This window comes from Dreissena polymorpha, chromosome 5 (assembly GCF_020536995.1).
Source record: "Dreissena polymorpha isolate Duluth1 chromosome 5, UMN_Dpol_1.0, whole genome shotgun sequence".
In the NCBI taxonomy this organism is placed as follows: Eukaryota; Metazoa; Mollusca; class Bivalvia; order Myida; family Dreissenidae; genus Dreissena; species Dreissena polymorpha.
In genome coordinates, this window is record NC_068359.1 from 106,644,788 (window position 1) to 106,662,560 (window position 17,773).

The following is a 17,773-nucleotide window of genomic DNA, read 5'->3' on the forward strand; positions in this document are numbered from 1 at the left end:
AAGAGACTGCAAATTAGTAAAGTTGTATTTCATTTAAAACAGAGAAAGGAGGGTACAACACAATAGAATTATTGCACATTTAATAATTGATTTTATTGCAATATAATAATTGAATAACTAATATAACATATATGTCTCTAAATTTTCGGACACTCATACTTTTTGAATATTTTTCGTATCTAAATTTTCGGACACGAATTTTTAATATTTTTCGTATCTAAATTTTCGGACACGATTTTTTTTAAGTGTCCGAAAACTTAGAGTAATTACGGTACATGAAAACGGAATGACCCAATTCGTACACTTTAAAATTTGTATTGAATGAATGATGTTCTCATGAAATGCAAAGGACTCCATAGCTGCAACACACACCTATGTGTCCCTCGCGACAGAGACACTGTCCGCTGTGCATGTCACAGACGGCGCCGTGGTCACACTGGCACTTCCGGTCACACCCTGGCCCGTACTCTCCCTCGCTGCATCCTGCAGTGACACTCTTACCAATGATTTTCGAGTATACATACTAACAGTAGACTGAGCAAGTCAGACACGTTTTAACTTAACCGTTTCGTCCATATGCATCATAGTCACATCGAGGAAAACAAGAGAAAATGCAAGTCTTTATAAACACAAACACATAAGGACATATTGATGTTATTTTATATATTGAGCCTCGATCTGGTATAATAGGGCTTTATACAAGTGCATAAAATGTCGTCCCATATTAGGCTGTGCAATCCACACAGGCTAATTTGGCACGACACGTTCGGCTTTTATAGTTTTTTAGGAAGTCTCGTCCTAGCGAAAATCCAGTTTAGGCGCAAGATGACGTCCCGGATGAGCCTGTGCGGACTGCACATATGCTAATCTTCGACCACAAGTACGCACATGCATTAAGCCCCGTTTTTCTAAAGCAAGAAGCGTGTTCATAGAAATCAGAAGAGCTCAATACAACTAGTTAAAGTATATTAACAGTGTAACATGTGCATACATAATACTTAATACTGTTAGAATACGTTAACATACCTTGAACGAGGTCCTCTGATAAAGCAGCAAAACACAAGCAATATTTTTATATTAGTTATGTCGACAGGACCGCCCACAAAGTAAGCATGCATACATTGGATTAGTGGGATTTACATCAATGAATTTTTATTGATATATTTTACTGTGAAAGAAATGCATTTTACAGCTAAATCTTGACAAATTTTCTTGTGTTCAATCTGTAAAAGATTTATCTTGCAAAAATGCATCATGCTGCGTCCGAAAATTTAATTTACAGATTGCATGTTCGCTTGTGATAACTTTTAAAACTATACATGTCAGAAGATACTTTTCAGTTCTGTGCGTAACGGAGTATAGCACAGAACGTATGTCTAAACATAACGCACCGCACAAAACAGGTATATGTGCGGTTCGTTCATGCGTGTGGTTGTCACGTGAGTGATGGTCACTCAGGTGGACATAGGCGGGAATTTGCACGGGGTGTTCATTGTTTGGTCAGTTCTACGCTAGACTTCGATCAGTAAACTTGTGTTCGTCTACAAATCCTGCATCGTGTTGTCGACTTTAGCAGAACACAGGGTGTCCATGCTGCAAGATTTGGAACGCATCATAGAAAAGATAAGTGCTAAAAGAAAATCTGTTAAATCCGTTATACTGAATCTCGAGCATAGTATCGAGTGTTACGAAGTAGTAACAGAGTTGAAACGATGTATATTTCAAGTAACAATTTCAGCACTAGAGAAAGCCGAGCAATTTACAAATAGAAATATTGATGGCACGTGACCGAAAATTCACAGGTCATTAATGGTAGAACACGATAAAAGCTTTCGAACTTACTGGGAAATAAATTGCTATTCTTTGTGGTGTTGTATACATTCTATATGTATATGTGTAAATGTTTTACGAGTCTGATGACGTAATGTTATTTGTAGAAAAATACAAGGTAGAGGCGATGGCATATAAAAAGGCGGAAACATAACGCCACGCGGCGCTCTTGATGGGTCATATCAGAAGCCGGAAGCTTCATCTAACATCGCAACACAAGGTGCTGAAACTCAATTACCATTGAGACGCACTGGACTATGTTTCGCATGTGGCGAACCGGGTCATCGGAAAGGAGCAGCTGGCAGTTCAGCAAACAGCTCGACCAATAAGTTAAGTTAATTATGTATAGAACCCCGTTATCAGAAAATGGGTAGTTTCGTGTTCGTCGGAAAACGTAACGTACAGAAAGTTCCTAAAATTCGAACGTGATCAAAAGGATCCAAGTATAGTTCGCCGGTAAGTTGAAGGAAGGCCAACGCGGTTAAGTAGCAGAAGACTACTGATAGTAAGTACATTTTCGATGTAGTAAATGGCGGTTATAAGTATATTTTTTCCGTCGGAAAACGGTAACGTACAAAAAGATCTGTATCAATGTATCAAAAGGATCTTAGTATAAAACTGGATCAAAAGGATCATAGTATAGAAATTGATGCTAGAAGCTCGCCGTTAAAAAGAACGAAAGCCCATGTAGCCAAGCTGTAGCAGGCTACGGATGGTTGTTACATTTAAGATGTAGTAAATTGCGGTTATATGTTTCCTTTTCCGTCGGAAAACGGTAACGTACAGAGATAAAAGGAGCAATTGATCAAAAGGATCATAGTATAGAAATATATCAAAAAGAAAAAAAAATCATAGAATAAAAAACCGGAAGTTTGTCGGTAAGTAGACTAAAAAACCCACGTGACATTTATCCTGTTGTTAATACGCCCGTTAATACGTTTATAGTCGTATTTAATAAGAATGGGAGGCCTCGATATCTTTAAAATTATTATTTATTTATTTGTTCTACTTTCGATATTAGAGGAGCGTATCATGATATTGATACATTCACAAACGGTGTGGTTTGAGCTATCAAGAGAATAGCAGGCAGTGTTAGGTTGTTATAAGCTTATATTTGGCACGATAACGGCCGATCATATATTTATTTATTTGTTCTACTTTCGATATTAGAGGAGCGTATCATGATATTGATACATTCACAAACGGTGTGGTTTGAGCTATCAAGAGAATAGCAGGCAGTGTTAGGTTGTTATAAGCTTATATTTGGCACGATAACGGCCGATTATATATTTATTTATTTGTTCTACTTTCGATATTAGAGGAGCGTATCATGATATTGATACATTCACGAACGGTATGGTTTGAGCTATCAAGAGAATAGCAGGCAGTGTTAGGTTGTTATAAGCTTATATTTGACACGATAACGGCCGATCATATATTTACTAAAACTCGTTAAAACTAAAATGAGGTGTACTAGCATTCTTACGTCAAATTTACTTAAAATAGTTATTTGCTTTTGTGATGATGGCATACATCACAGTGTAGAATATGAAAAACCATTATATGCTAGTGACTAGACGAGTTTGGATGTTAACTCGCTGAAGAAACAGTATTTTGATTCCTTCTCAGAGAGTAGAATGGCTCGGGCATGTGATCGATATGCATAAAATGCAGTTTTTCATAATTAAAAATTGAGTAGCTAGGCTAAAAAAAAGTATTGATTCGATGATCTATCTAATTTATCAAACGAAAGAAAAATTAGTACCAAAAGATAAATTAATAGCTAGTCTTGTAGGGCAGATAATTTCCTTTCAGAGTGTGATTGTAAATAAAGTTTGGTGATAACAATGCATATATAAAATTGCATAAATACCAGAGCTAGTTGGAAAGCTCCCGTTATTGTAACGTTACAAGTTATTTACAAACTTAGATTATGGAAAGAAAGCACTAGGCAGTTAATCAACGGTGGAAAAGATTTCAAACACAATCAGTTGTTTTTGTGTAATATAGTTGCTGATGCAAGTACCACAAGTAATGGTTTAGGGAGGTTTTATAGAAAGTTGTAGCTTTAATGTAGATATAGGCGAAATGACTGTCAAGCTAACGATTTTCATAAAAATAAAAAAAAAGCAAATTTATTTTCAACTTTGTTTTATTCCATTGACGGAGAGAGTAAAGGTATGTACTCGTGATCTTTGAGACCAGAAAATGAGAAAATTGGAATGAACATGATCTTAATAAAAAGAGCAACCTGTTCCCGGAAGTGAACAGATTATTGACGAAAAGAGAAAAGTTATTCCTGGAAGTGATTACTATATTACACTGTTAAAATCAAGGAGGTACACTGCCAGTGTTTCTATAAACGAAACAGGTAATGCATATTGTGATTTAATATGAAATCAATACATTAAGCCACCGGAAGTTGGTTTTCAAGATAAACCGGATAAGTATTCCGTCGTTCATCATAACGTAAGTAAAAATTTCTTATGATCAAGAAAATGCCTTGCATACGGCTAGAAAAGGTATGTTATTGCTCCCCGAAGTGAGCAGAAAGAGTTTGCTATGGTCCCCGGAAGTGGACATAGAGCCCAGTAGATTGCTCCCGGAAGTGAGCAGAGATGCTCCATGAAGAGAGCAGAGAGTATGCTATGGTCCCCGGGTGTTATGTTATATGAAATGTTTTAAATGCTTTGCAAAATTCGTACATCAAAGTGTATTCAGACAATAAAATGTAAAATCTATATTATTGAATGGTAGTCAAAATAAATAGCTTTAGATTTAAATATGTTGTGTGGATACTGGATTCAATGAAAAGAGGCAGTGGGTGCCTTAGTTCAATATGGGGAAACAATGTAAAATGGTTAGTTCAGAAACTAGGTTGGTATCAATCTGTATTAATAAGATGATATCGGAGAAAGCAAAATGCATCCTTGTTGTTCCAAAAAGGGGCAGTTCGCCTTATTGGCTAATGTTGATTTGTCATACGGACATTTAAGAGATATTGTGAAATATTGCCAAAAGTTTGGTAGAGACTGTATGATTCCAGGTTGTTTTGTTAACACTAGATTATCATTAAATAAGATAGCGTTAAGGTGCATATCACAATACAGTTATTGATGTATAGTACATATGTTTGACAGGAAATGTTTTGAGAGGTACTCTGAAGGAGCGATTAGAGGGCTCGGGCTTGCATGGGCTTCGAAGAGATTAGATGGCGGACAGAATGGCTAAGTAAATACTTAGAACAATCAAGAGCAGACAATACGGTGAAGAAAAGAATTCGTCATGTGCACATTTCAAATACTGTGAAGAAAATGTAGTCGCCATGCCAGCCTTACATATATCAGTAGTAATGTACATGGCTCAATTGATGGATCGAGGAAATCTAATAACGTTTTTTACATCTGTGTTTTACAGTATTAAATGGATCCATTCTATTAATAGTGTACATGATCCAAAGAAAGATTTAACATACTATTATAAGAAGCTTCAAAGCGTGTGTGCTTCAAACCATTTCACAAGAAAGATGTATCATGTACATGTGCATTCATTAGAGATGATACAAACATTGTGTTTGATATAAGGAGATTCCACTGTTTTCATTGATTGATCATTTTTGGGTTATGCATGTACATGTATCATGCATATTAACAAATTAAGTGAGTTTCATTGTAATGACCTACAATTGAAATCTGATCACTTTGGTATTATTGTACGCCATTATAATACTGGCATGTATACGAATGGTTCGGATATTATAATTGCAAAATGTACAACTACAACTTCCCTTGTGGCGTTTCATTAACAAATATGTAATTAGCAAATTGGTCAGATGAATCAAATGATTTTTTGTTCAAACCAGTTATTGGTTATATATATGTAATTATTTAGACTAGCTAACGCCGAGGGCGTGTTTTAGAGATGTTTGAAGCGACATGGTCGATGGAAGTCTGATAGGGCTAAAGATGGGTGCATTGATGATTCTCTAGACAAAAAGCTTTTTATCACTAGACAATTGAAATTATAATTGATTTGCGGTTCGAATTTAAAACCTTACTAACCTTTGTTTTTGTTCTATCGCAAGCCTTGCCCAATGCAAAACGTGTTGTGTTTTGTGCTTAGTTGTGTGAAGACTTTTCAGTTCTGTGCGTAACGGAGTATAGCACAGAATGTATGTCTAAACATAACGCACCGCACAAAACAGGTATATGTGCGGTTCGTTCATGCGTGTGGTTGTCACGTTAGTGATGGTCACTCAGGTGGACATAGGCGGGAATTTGCACGGGGTGTTCATTGTTTGGTCAGTTCTACGCTAGACTTCGATCAGTAAACTTTTACTTTTTTATTTTCGAACCGCATTAGAAGTAAATTGGCTCAAATGACATGTTATGTTTGTGTTACATAATGTTCAGTTACATGTTAATATTGGTTGTTTTCAGGTACAGTTTTCCAGAGTTATTTTACATTGGGCTTCTGATGAATTTTTATCTCTGGTTTTTACCCTGGCCATGAAAACACCAATTAAGGACACAATACTAGAAGTGATGTATACACATTATAGTTATAATTTGTTATATAATTTATAGTTCGAAAATTGTCCTGTCAAGGTTGTACTACGATTGTACTTGATTGCTATATGATACGAATATGTAATATTCCTGGATGTGTGTTGTCAATAAACTGATCGCAAGCCTTGCCCAATGCAAAACGTGTTGTTTTGTGCTTAGTTGTGTGAAGACATTATGTTCTCGATTCCATTTGCTCTCTGTCAGAGTGAATCTACCCTTTCATTTTCAAAGTTCCCTAATGCACAGAGAAACAACTTTACTTGTTACTACATCATTACATCTTCTGTATCGTTTGATTACATCTGACAAATTACTATGTCAATCTTTTGACTGCCTTGTTTTATATTGAACTATGGATTATAACCTGTTAAATTTCACAATTATAAATGACACATATATAATTTTTTATATCCGAAACAAACGAATCAGAGAGAAATATGGGACGTGGGATTGAATTTGAAATTTTGAAGGCATTTGCAAACAGTTTGGATCCAGATGAGACGCCACAGAACGTGGCGTCTCATCAGGATCCAAAGTGTTTGCTATTCTGATAGTATTGTAACACATGTATACCTTAGTGGGTGGGGTAATGTTTATTTACTGTTTGATATTTAACCTATGTTTCGAATGCTGTCTGCAGTTAAGCTATAGTATTGTATTAGACTCTAATGATAACAGACTTGAAAATTTACCTGGATTACCAGCTACGTGATTGTTTGAGTTTAAATCCAGATTTTTGTAAAGTTATTGTACACATGTTCACTTAGTGTTATTTAACCCTAGGTAGCGTTGTAGCTGAGAATGACGACACTATTACGTAAACAATCTGCTGTCAACTGTTTGTATACTGTATTAATTTTTATTGTTTAAAAATACTATTTGCATTTAAAATAGCAAATATGCAGGTAATTTATGTAGTATTATATATTATATTGTTAATACATATTGAAATGTTATATTTTTCATTGAACAATCCAAAGTTATTGGTGATTCACGTTATGACATTATAATACTTAGCAGAATTCTGCGGTAACAGAATTTCTGAGAGTATAAAAGGCCGTGAGTTCTGAGTTTGAATCACTCTACAGGTCGGACCTCAAAGACCTCGTGAAGAGGCCGGTAGGACCTGTAAATAAACTCTGATTAAAAAAAAGTTTGAATCACTCTAACCAGAACGGTTGGGTCGGTAGGTGGTAACGCAAGAATATGAGAATAAAAGAAAGACAAGAGCTTTAAAAGTTGATGGTTTGTAATTAACAACCTCATAAGAAAAAGAAATAACATACAAATATAACAGAAAAACTTGCAGAGTTTTGACAGAAAACTTGCAGAGTTTTAACAGAAAACTTGCAGAGTTTTAGCAGAAAACTTGCAGAATTTTAGCAGAAAGCTTGCAGAGTTTTAACAGAAAACTTGCAGAATTTTAACATAATTTTTAACTTATAACTCTAACTTTTCTCATGAAATGTTATCATTGACATAAATGTTTTATGCTCATCAATGTGTGATGTGATGAAAATAATAAATGATATGTTTGACAAAATTTATAAAAAGTGTTTATTTTTCACTTCTTAACTAAAAGAAATTTATCTTGACACGATTCGCTACCGCTTCCGAAGATATTTTACTTTCACAAAGGTCAGAGTCGTGACATATTTTAGTGGCAGCGAAAACTCCATGCTACCAATTTTGTATCATTTCTGCAGAATTTAAATGTTCAGATTTAATGGATTTGCATTAGAATAAATGAATAAATTATATTTGGAAAATTATTTATTTTTTTAAAAACCGTTCTCATTTTTTTTTAAACTATGGACAGAGATATGGTGTTAACACGACATAGAGCTCGTGAAGAAAATGATATCATTCAAATTAGGAATGAGAGGCAGAATGTTGAACATTCAAATAGTGAAGAATTACAAATTATTAACACAGATGAACAATGTTGTTCTTCTTATAATAGACAGTCACAGTGTATGACTAGTTCAAAGTTACATATGAGTGCTGGCGACACTCATGATAATAATGCAATGAGTCAAAGTATTTCAAACATTGAGGCAAAAGTTGCAAGCCTAGAGAATTCTTTATTACATGTAACCCAGGACTTAACACATGCTTTAAAAAATCTAGATTTGCAAAATAATAGGGATAAATCTCTTGACTCGCATAGGCAAAACAGACTTCAAAGTCACAGGTTGGCATTCAGTGAGAGTAATACTGATAGTGATAGTATTCCTGACCCAGATAATCTTATGTTCAATTCATCAATGCATGTTAACAGGGGAAACAAACATTATCCGAAATTACCTCCCTTCACAGGTAAAGAATCATGGAATGTTTGGTTTACCAGATATGAGGATGTTGCAAAAAGGCAAAGATGGACACTTGATGAAAAATTAGATGAAATATTACCTAGATTACAGGGAATAGCTGGTGAATTTGTTTATGGTCAATTGAACCGTGACACTATCTCAGATAACAAATCTTTATGCAAAGAACTCTCAAACAGATTCAGGATAGTTGAAACCTCAAAAACATTTTGGGTACAATTCAGTCACAGAAATCAAAAATGTGGGGAAACAGCAGAAGAGTATGCTGATGAATTAAAAATGTTGTATGACAAAGCCCGTGTCAATCGTGATAAAGAAACAAGAAAAGAGGATTTAAGAAGATTCCTTGATGGTTTAATTGATGATAAGTCTCGTTTTTATGTAGAATTCATAAAAGAACCAAAAAATATTGATGAAGCTGTTTTTCAAACAGTATGTTTCCAAGAAACAAAACAAAAGAAAAGGTCATATAATGAAAATATTCGACACATATTAACTGATTCAGATAACAGTGATATAGAATGTGATGTTGCAAGAATTGCACCAGGTAAAAATAAAACAAGGCTCATTAAGAAAGAGGTTAACAGTGTTCATGAGAACCTATCAAATAAAATAGAAACCAATGACATAGACAAATTGAGAGAAATTGTCAGAGCAGAATTAAATGCATTGACTGCGCATCAAAACCAAGTAGAATTTCACAAAAGTTGTAACACCGCACCAAAAGCCCAATTTATGTAGGATAGGTCACATACAAACAGTTATATCAAAAGCAGAATGAACAATGACAGGAAATGTTTCTATTGTCATGAACCATCGCATATAAAAAAAAAATGCCCAAAATTACAAAACATGCAAAGTCAAATAACTGAACAGTGTAAAATGCCATCAGCATTCCCATCCCAAAGTAATATGCACAAAGGAAGAGAAAATCATACCTACACCAATGGCACACAACTGATGAGTAAAAATCAAAGCAATAAAGGCAGTGAAAATCAATGGCACCATCAAAACAACACCAAAAGCTACAGTTATGCTACCCCTGGCTCATGTTTAAACTAGATAGGACTGACTTAAATGGCCAAGAGACAGTCCACAATTTTGAAGGCCAAAGTAATGTTGCTATTCCAGCAAATAATCCAATTAGGCGAGGTTTCCCATTATCTAAAAGTAAATATATTGCTGGATGTGTTCAAGGAGTGCACGTTAATTACGTTGTTGATACTGGTGCAGAAAAAACTGTAGTTTCCAAAAATATTTATAATAAAATTGATGATTCATGTAAACCATCTTTACAAAAAAGGCAAATTACTACATGCAGGTGGGGAACCATTGACAGATTTTGGAAAATGTGATTTAGAGTTGCTAATTGATGGATATAAAACAAAATGTGAAGTTATAATTGCAGATATAAAAGATGATATTTTACTGGGTATGGACATTTTAAAAGGAAGTAACGGCAAACCTGCTGATATTATACTTAGCCAGAACAAAATTTTACTCAATGGCGCAGAAATCACATGTCATCAATACAGTGATAATACTGTACGGAAAATTAAGCCTGCAGATTATTATGTTATTAATGGCTATACAGAACAAATAATTGATGCATATGTAGACAGATATGAAATGGATGACATTAGAAAGTGTGCTGACATTTTAATTGAGGTTTCAGCTAGTTTTAAAGACAATTTCCCTGTTATGATGGCCACAAGTTTAGCAAATATCAATAGTGCACCAACAGTTAAAGTTAGACTGATAAATCCATTTCCTAATGATGTTTAAATCAATCAAGACACAGTGATTGGTACAGCAGAATTTGTAGCAAATGACCCAATACAATAACTTGAGTCAGAAAATATGCAGGACCTCAATACAAATTCAATAAGGAGCTTACAATTTGTTCAAACACCTGAAAACAAAGTCCTAAGAAATGTTTCTCAGGACAACATTAAAAAAGCAAATGATAACAGCATAAGTGAGCAAATACCAGAACATTTAAATCACTGTACACTGACTCAGTTAAAAACAGTCTGATATTAAAAAGATTGCAAATGATCTTATAAAATACCAGGATGTTTTCTCAAAGGATGAAAATGAAATTGGCCTTACCAATTTAACTTACCAAGGGGTAATAAGACCATCAAACAGCCCTTGGGCTTCACCGCTTTGTTTAGTTACCAAAAAGGATGGCACAATAAGGCCATGCATAGATTATCGTTTGTTAAACAAGGTCACTAAAGTAGATGCATTTCCAATACCAAAAGTGGATGAATGTATTGACACAGTAGCAGGATCTAAATATTTTTCAACACTAGATCTTACATCAGGTTATTTTCAAGTTCCTTTGCATGAAAATGACATTCCCAAATCAGCATTCACATCAAAGTATGGGTTGTATGAGTTTACCTCTATGCCGTTTGGTATGACCAATAGTGGAGCAACTTTTCAAAGAGTTATGGAACTTGCTTTAAAGGGTCTACAATGGCAAACATGTATCATCTATATTGATGACTGTATTGTATTTGGAAGCACAGTGTATGACCAAATAAGCAGGTTATCTGAGGTTTTAAACAGATTTAGACAGGCAAATCTAAAGCTCAAGCCTAAAAATGTGAGTTGTTAAAAGATGAGGTTACATTTCTTGGATACAGGGTGTCTGCTAAAGGTGTCAAACCAGATCCATGTAATGTAGCTAAAGTTTTACAATGGAAGGTCCCTGAGAATGTATCAGAGGTTAAGCAATTTCTTGGTCTTTGCTCGTATTATCGTAAACATGTAAAACATTTCAGTACTATTGCAACACCATTGTTTGATCTCACCAAGACTGATAGTTCTTTGAAATGGACAAATGAATGTCAAATAGCGTTTGACAAATTGAAACATTACAAATCCTGATTTCATGACTTTACCAATAAATGATGGAGAATTCATTTTAGATTGTGATGCTTGTAATTTTGGTATAAGTGCTGTATTAAGTCAAATACAAGGTGGAAAAGAAAAAGTAATCGCATACGCTAGTCGTACATTGAGTAAAGCAGACCGAAACTTTTGTGTGACAGATATAGAATTACTTGCTATTCGATATTTTGTCGAATACTTTTGTCATTATTTACTTGGTAGAGAATTTAGAGTGAGATCAGATCAAAGGGCGTTTCGTTGGCTTTTTAGCCTGAAATCGCCTACAGGCAGAATAGCACGTTGGATAGAAATCCTATCAGGATACACATTCCAAGTTGAATACCGACAAGGTCAAAAACATGGCAATGCTGATGCTTTGTTAAGGTGTCCCAATCCAAAAGATTGTTATTGTCAAGATATTGATACTGAGGAAATGCTTAAATGTGGACCATGTTTCAAGTGTAGAAAAAGAGCGTTAGAAATGGATTCAAACATCCATGATATTTCAAGTCAAAATGTATGTACAAACAAAATATACAAAGAGCCTTTAAAGGATTGTTCAGTTACTGAATCAAAGGTCAAGGATATACATGTAGTAAATGAGTCTATGTCAAATGTCAAGGTTACAAATACTGGAACAAATATAGAATCAACAAGAAGTGTTGATTGTTTATAGTTATTACTGTTGTTCAGCTGTTGTCTAAATGGAATATATTTTTTGTTTGGCCTAATGAAAAGGTCAATGTTTGAGACAATAAGTCTTGTTTTAACAGTACTTACTACAGTGACTGTTTACAGATTAAAATTCAATTCTGTGTATCGTTCAGTGTGTAGATCAATGACTACAATGGTCAAAAACTGGTTCCTTCGATGATTACATTACATGGTCAAACAGTTTTACTATACAAGACATGATAGATTTGCAAATGAAAGATAGAGATATCGGGCCTATATTAAAATGGCTGTCATTGGGTAGCAAACCTAATGGGGATATGTCCAATTTAGAAAGTGTGGTTACACGTCACTATTTGCATTGCTTGGATGCATTGATTATAAAGGATGGTTTGATTTTTAGGCGTTTTCATAAGAAGGATAATTCAGGAATATTTTTACAATTATTAATTCCTAAGATATTACAAAAAGATGTTTTGTATCAGATGTATAACAGTATCTTATCTGGTCATCTTGGTCGCAAAAAGACACAAGAAAAGTTGTTACAGAGATACTATTGGTATGGTGTCAGGGAAGATGTTTATTTATGGATTGAACAATGTGACAATTGTGGTGCTAATAAGACACCTACAATAAATCCAAAAGCTCCTTTAGGAACACTCACAGTAGGCAATGTTTTAGACAGATTATCCACTGATTTTTTAGGTCCACTGCTTTATACTCCAGGGGGTAATAGGTACATTTTAACAGTGACAGATCATTTTTCGAGGTGGGTGGAGATAATACCTGTACCTGATCAAACAGCTGAGACAACCGCTAGAGTGATACTAAATGAAGTTATTGCAAGATTTGGTGGATGCCCTATTTCTATTCATAGTGATCAAGGAAGCAATGATGAAAGTAAAATTTTCTCAGAATTCAAATGCTTGAAATAAAGAAAACGAGAACAACAAGTAGAAACCCAAAAGTCAATGGTCAAACTGAGAGATATAATAAAACATTAATACGCATGATCAGGGCTTATCTGTCTGATAATCAAACTTACTGGGATTTAAATTTAGGTTGTTTAGCAGCAGCATATAGAGCTACTCCCAATGAAACTACGAAATTGACGCCAAATTTATTAATGTTGGGTAGGTCAGACTACCTGCTGAGATTGCTTTTGGTAGTTTTGCAAACAGTAAACATGAATTGATCTCCTCTTATGGTGATTATGTCTTGAAACTCAAAAATAAAATTCTAACTTGCCATCAAATTTGTAGAGAAAATTTACAAACTGCTGGCAAAAGATATACAGATTTGAACGGGTCAGGAAAAACATTTAATCAGTTCAATGCTGGTGACATTGTTTGGTATTTAAATGTGAGAAGAAAAAAAGCAGTATGCACTAAGTTGTTAACACCATACTCCGGTCCATATCTCATCCAAAGTAAAATTAGTGACCAATATTATATTTTACAATTTTCTAAATCTGTGACTGATGTGAAAGTTGTACATCATGACAAATTGAAACCTTACAAGGGTACTTGTCCCCCAAAATGGATTTCCAAATTAAAGAAATTCAATGTAGATAAATTCTGCCAGTTTTTCTGCCAGAAACAGAAACCATTATTTGCATGCTGCATTATAACAAGATTAATGATAGTCAAAGAGTTTATTTAACATTTGATGTGTTGTTACTGTTGTTGTAGTTTTTATTGTTAATGTTTATGTTTAAAGGTATATTTAAAAAGAGCATTGGCTCTTTGCATTGTTGTAAAATTGATCTTTAAAAAGATCGGCATTTCCTCACTTTTGACATGCTCTGTTGTTTGAGAGGAGGAAACATACTAGTCTTATCCATGCTCAATTATGATATATGTACTTGATTTGTTGTTATAAGTAAAATGTCATGAGCATCACAATATTTAATATATTTGTTTAAAACCCTTGCTCATAACTTACTTGTTAGCATGTTTGTTCTTATTATTGTCACTTGTGTTTTACAGCACTAGGTGATAAGTATTGTTATTATCGGAATGTTATATACATGTATGCTGAATATATTATCCATTTGTTAATTTGTATTGTATTAATTGTTCAATGTCGATAGTAGACATTAAATTAATACATTTTATTTATTGAAAAGGAGTTATTTATTTTTGTGATTGTTTAAATGATTCTATGAACTCAATAGTTTTGTGAGGACACAAATAATCTCAAGAGGGGGGTAATGTAACACATGTATACCTTAGTGGGTGGGGTAATGTTTATTTACTGTTTGATATCTAACCTATGTTTCGAATTTTGTCTGCAGTAAAGCTATAGTATTGTATGAGACTCTTATGATAACAGACTTGAAAATTTACCTGGATTACCAGCTACGTGATTGTTTGAGTTTAAATACAAATTGAGTTTGTAAAGTTATTGTACACATGTTCACTTAGTGCTATTTAACCCTAGGTGGCGTGGTAGCTGAGAATGACGACACTATTACGTAAACAATCTGCTGTCAGCTGTTTTTATACTGTATTAATTTTTATTGTTTTAAAATACTATTTGCATTTAAAATAGCGAATATGCAGGTAATTTATGTAGTATTATATATTATATTGTTAATACATATTGAAATGTTATATTTTTCATTGAACAATCCAAAGTAATTGGTGATTCACGTTATGACATTCTAATACTTAGCAGAATTCTGCGGTAACAGAATTTCTGAGAGTATAAAAGGCCGTGAGTTCTGAGTTTGAATCATTCAGACCAGAACGGTTGGGTCGGTAGGTGGTACGCAAGAATATGAGAATAAAAGAAAGACAATAGCTTTAAAAGTTGATGGTTTGTAATTAACAACCTCATAAGAAAAAGAAATAACATACAAACATAACAGAAAAACTTGCAGAGTTTTGACAGAAAACTTGCAGAGTTTTGACAGAAAACTTGCAGAGTTTTAACAGAAAACTTGCAGAGTTTTAGCAGATAACTTGAAGAATTTAAGCAGAAAGCTTGCAGAGTTTTAACAGAAAACTTGCAGAATTTTAACATAATTATTAACTTATAACTCTAACTTTTCTAATGAAATGTTATCATTGACATAAATGTATTATGTTCATAAATGTGTGATATGATGAAAATAATAAATGATATGTTTGACAAAATTTATAAAAAGTGTTTATTTTTCACTTCTTAACTAAAAGAAATTGATCTTGACGCGATTCGCTACCGCTTCCGAAGATATTTTACTTTCACAAAAGTCAGAGTCGTGACAGTATTTTTTGAAAAAATCGAAGAAACTGCTTATTTAGAAATCAGCAGACGACATTATAACCCAGCATGCAAAGGGTTAAGCCGATAGGCTCACTTACCCGCCACGAGATTGCGCTCGGCTAGCTCCAACCAAAACTGCGACCCCTGGCGGTCATGAAGGAGATCGTTAGTACGCCGAGCCTTCACTGTACGGCGAGCAAGGGCACAAAGCTTGGTTAGTTAAGCAAAGATAAGCATCACACCAGTGTTATAATTTATACAATAAATTTTAAGCATTATATTTGATGCATATATATCAACATAATATATTGGAGTTCTGCAACTTGTAACTAGCAATATTACTTCAAAGTTCTCACATGCTCAAAATAATATATTGGAGTTCTGCAACTTGTAACTGCAATATTACTTCAAAGTTCTCACATGCTAAATTTAACCATATACACATGATTTTAATCAAAAGCGACTAATGCATTTTGGCTTATTATTTTACAAAAACACATTTCAACAATTTTAGAAATCAGCAGACGACAAAAATGGGAATGCAATTGCAATGGTGAATTATGTGGTAACAAAGAAAAGTCAGTATCGTTTCAACAATGCAGGAAACAACGTAATTTAAGTTTGCGTTTTTGTAAGTGAGCATAGAATATTTCCATGCCGCTTAATCACACACGATAATAAAATCGGATCTAAACGATGAAATAAAGCCAAAGGCATTCACCGAAGCATATGGCATGCTTGATTGCAGTTATTGTGTGGAAGAATACATTGGCGAATATCAAGGGTACCTGTTTGACAGTTCTTGCCCTTGGAGCCCGGCTTGCAAACACAGTTTCCGGTCACGTGGTCGCAGTTCTGGTTAGCGCCACACACGCAGGTGCCCCGGCATTCCGGCCCGAAAGTACCGGGAGGACAGGCTAAAAAACACCGCAGACACGGGCTCATCAGTCGTTCAATAAGAAAAACACTTTTTCGTTTTTTGGTGCATATACACATAAGTGCATTTCCATCAGATGCAGTGAACTAATAGAAGATACTGTGAGTATACTATTGAAAAGACCGATGTTTATTTTGCATTTCAAAGTATTTCATACAAGTCTGCACGGTTAGATATGCTCTCATTTTTCAGTACATGGTAGAATCGTATTGGTGTTTATTTTCATGCACTTTTCTTGTTCATGTTTAAACAAAACATATAATTGGAACACAAACATAGCATACGTGACAGATGATGTATATATGGGTCAATATTAACATGCCACATGGTGTCAACGGCCCATTAAACCACGTGGTCGAGATCTCACACTACACTACCTTGTTCACACGCGGGTCCCAGGTACCCAGGCGGACATGCGCACTCGCCGGTCACGTGATAGCACGGCTGGCCCTCCTTGCACGTGCACAGCAGCTCACACTGGTCCCCGTACGTGCCGGGCTGACAGGCTGATAACAGTGTAATATTTGGAGTAAGGACAAACGTGCATGTCAGGAAAGCTTATAGGAAATATTTCAGACCTCATATGTAAGAACTCATGGGTCACGCTATGTCTGTTGACCTACGAGTACGTTTAGTAGCATATTAATATGACTAAGTTAGTATAAGTACAAGAGACTGACTAATAAAATAACAATTATGCTTAAAACACAAATAACATATGAGGATTATGATAATAATTTGATTCTGTCCCATATGCTGCAGATTATAACTATTTAGTAAATAGCCCAAAAGCGGGACTGTCCCACCGAGATTTGGACGTATGACATGTTTGTTTTTAATGTTTTATTCAAGTATTTAATCAATTATTATCTTATCCGAATTTAGTTACTCAAATATTAACCAATTAAAGCGTCATGTTTTTTTAAATTAAATTCTAGAATAAAAAAGCGAAAACAATAGCATAAATGTATAATCGATGAAAGTAATCCGAATCAATTAAGAGTATGGAACTAAATTAGAATTACGATCATGTGTTTTCCGGAAATATCTTATATCTTGTGAAAATAACCAGTATTTATTTAAAAAGAAGAATAAAATAATCAATGATCGTTTTTTTTCCAAAAAGTATTACTCTATCAAGTTGTTTAAAGATGCGTATACTTATGATGCGATTTAAGTGGTATTTGTGGCAATATGAAATAGTACGTTGCTCCGGACGGTCATACGTTCAGAAATTTTAGTATAAGGTTTTAAAATCGAATATATTCGAATAATGACAAACGAAT

General features: G+C 34.4%; 1 protein-coding gene and 1 long non-coding RNA gene across 6 annotated transcripts in view; one reads left to right on the plus strand and one right to left on the minus strand.

The window, feature by feature from the left end:
• Positions 1-17,773, minus strand: part of LOC127832189 (multiple epidermal growth factor-like domains protein 6) — a 119,821-nt gene that overhangs the window by 24,922 nt on the left and 77,126 nt on the right. Inside the window, exons 28-32 of one of the 4 annotated variants that reach the window (XM_052357487.1) lie at positions 16,865-16,993; positions 16,339-16,467; positions 15,649-15,735; positions 1,027-1,041; positions 373-483 (exon numbers count right to left, since the gene is read on the minus strand). In XM_052357487.1, coding sequence (XP_052213447.1) covers positions 373-483; positions 1,027-1,041; positions 15,649-15,735; positions 16,339-16,467; positions 16,865-16,993 — 471 coding nt within the window. The remainder of the gene's footprint in view (positions 1-372; positions 484-1,026; positions 1,042-15,648; positions 15,736-16,338; positions 16,468-16,864; positions 16,994-17,773) is intronic. The other 3 variants (XM_052357486.1, XM_052357488.1, XM_052357489.1) reach the window with 3 other exon arrangements.
• Positions 1,336-7,354, plus strand: LOC127832195 (uncharacterized). 2 transcript variants are annotated; one of them, XR_008026732.1, is made up of 2 exons: positions 1,336-3,075; positions 3,225-7,354. It is a non-coding gene; the product is annotated as an uncharacterized LOC127832195 (long non-coding RNA). The 2 variants fall into 2 exon arrangements; XR_008026733.1 differs by having other exon boundaries at positions 1,336-2,926.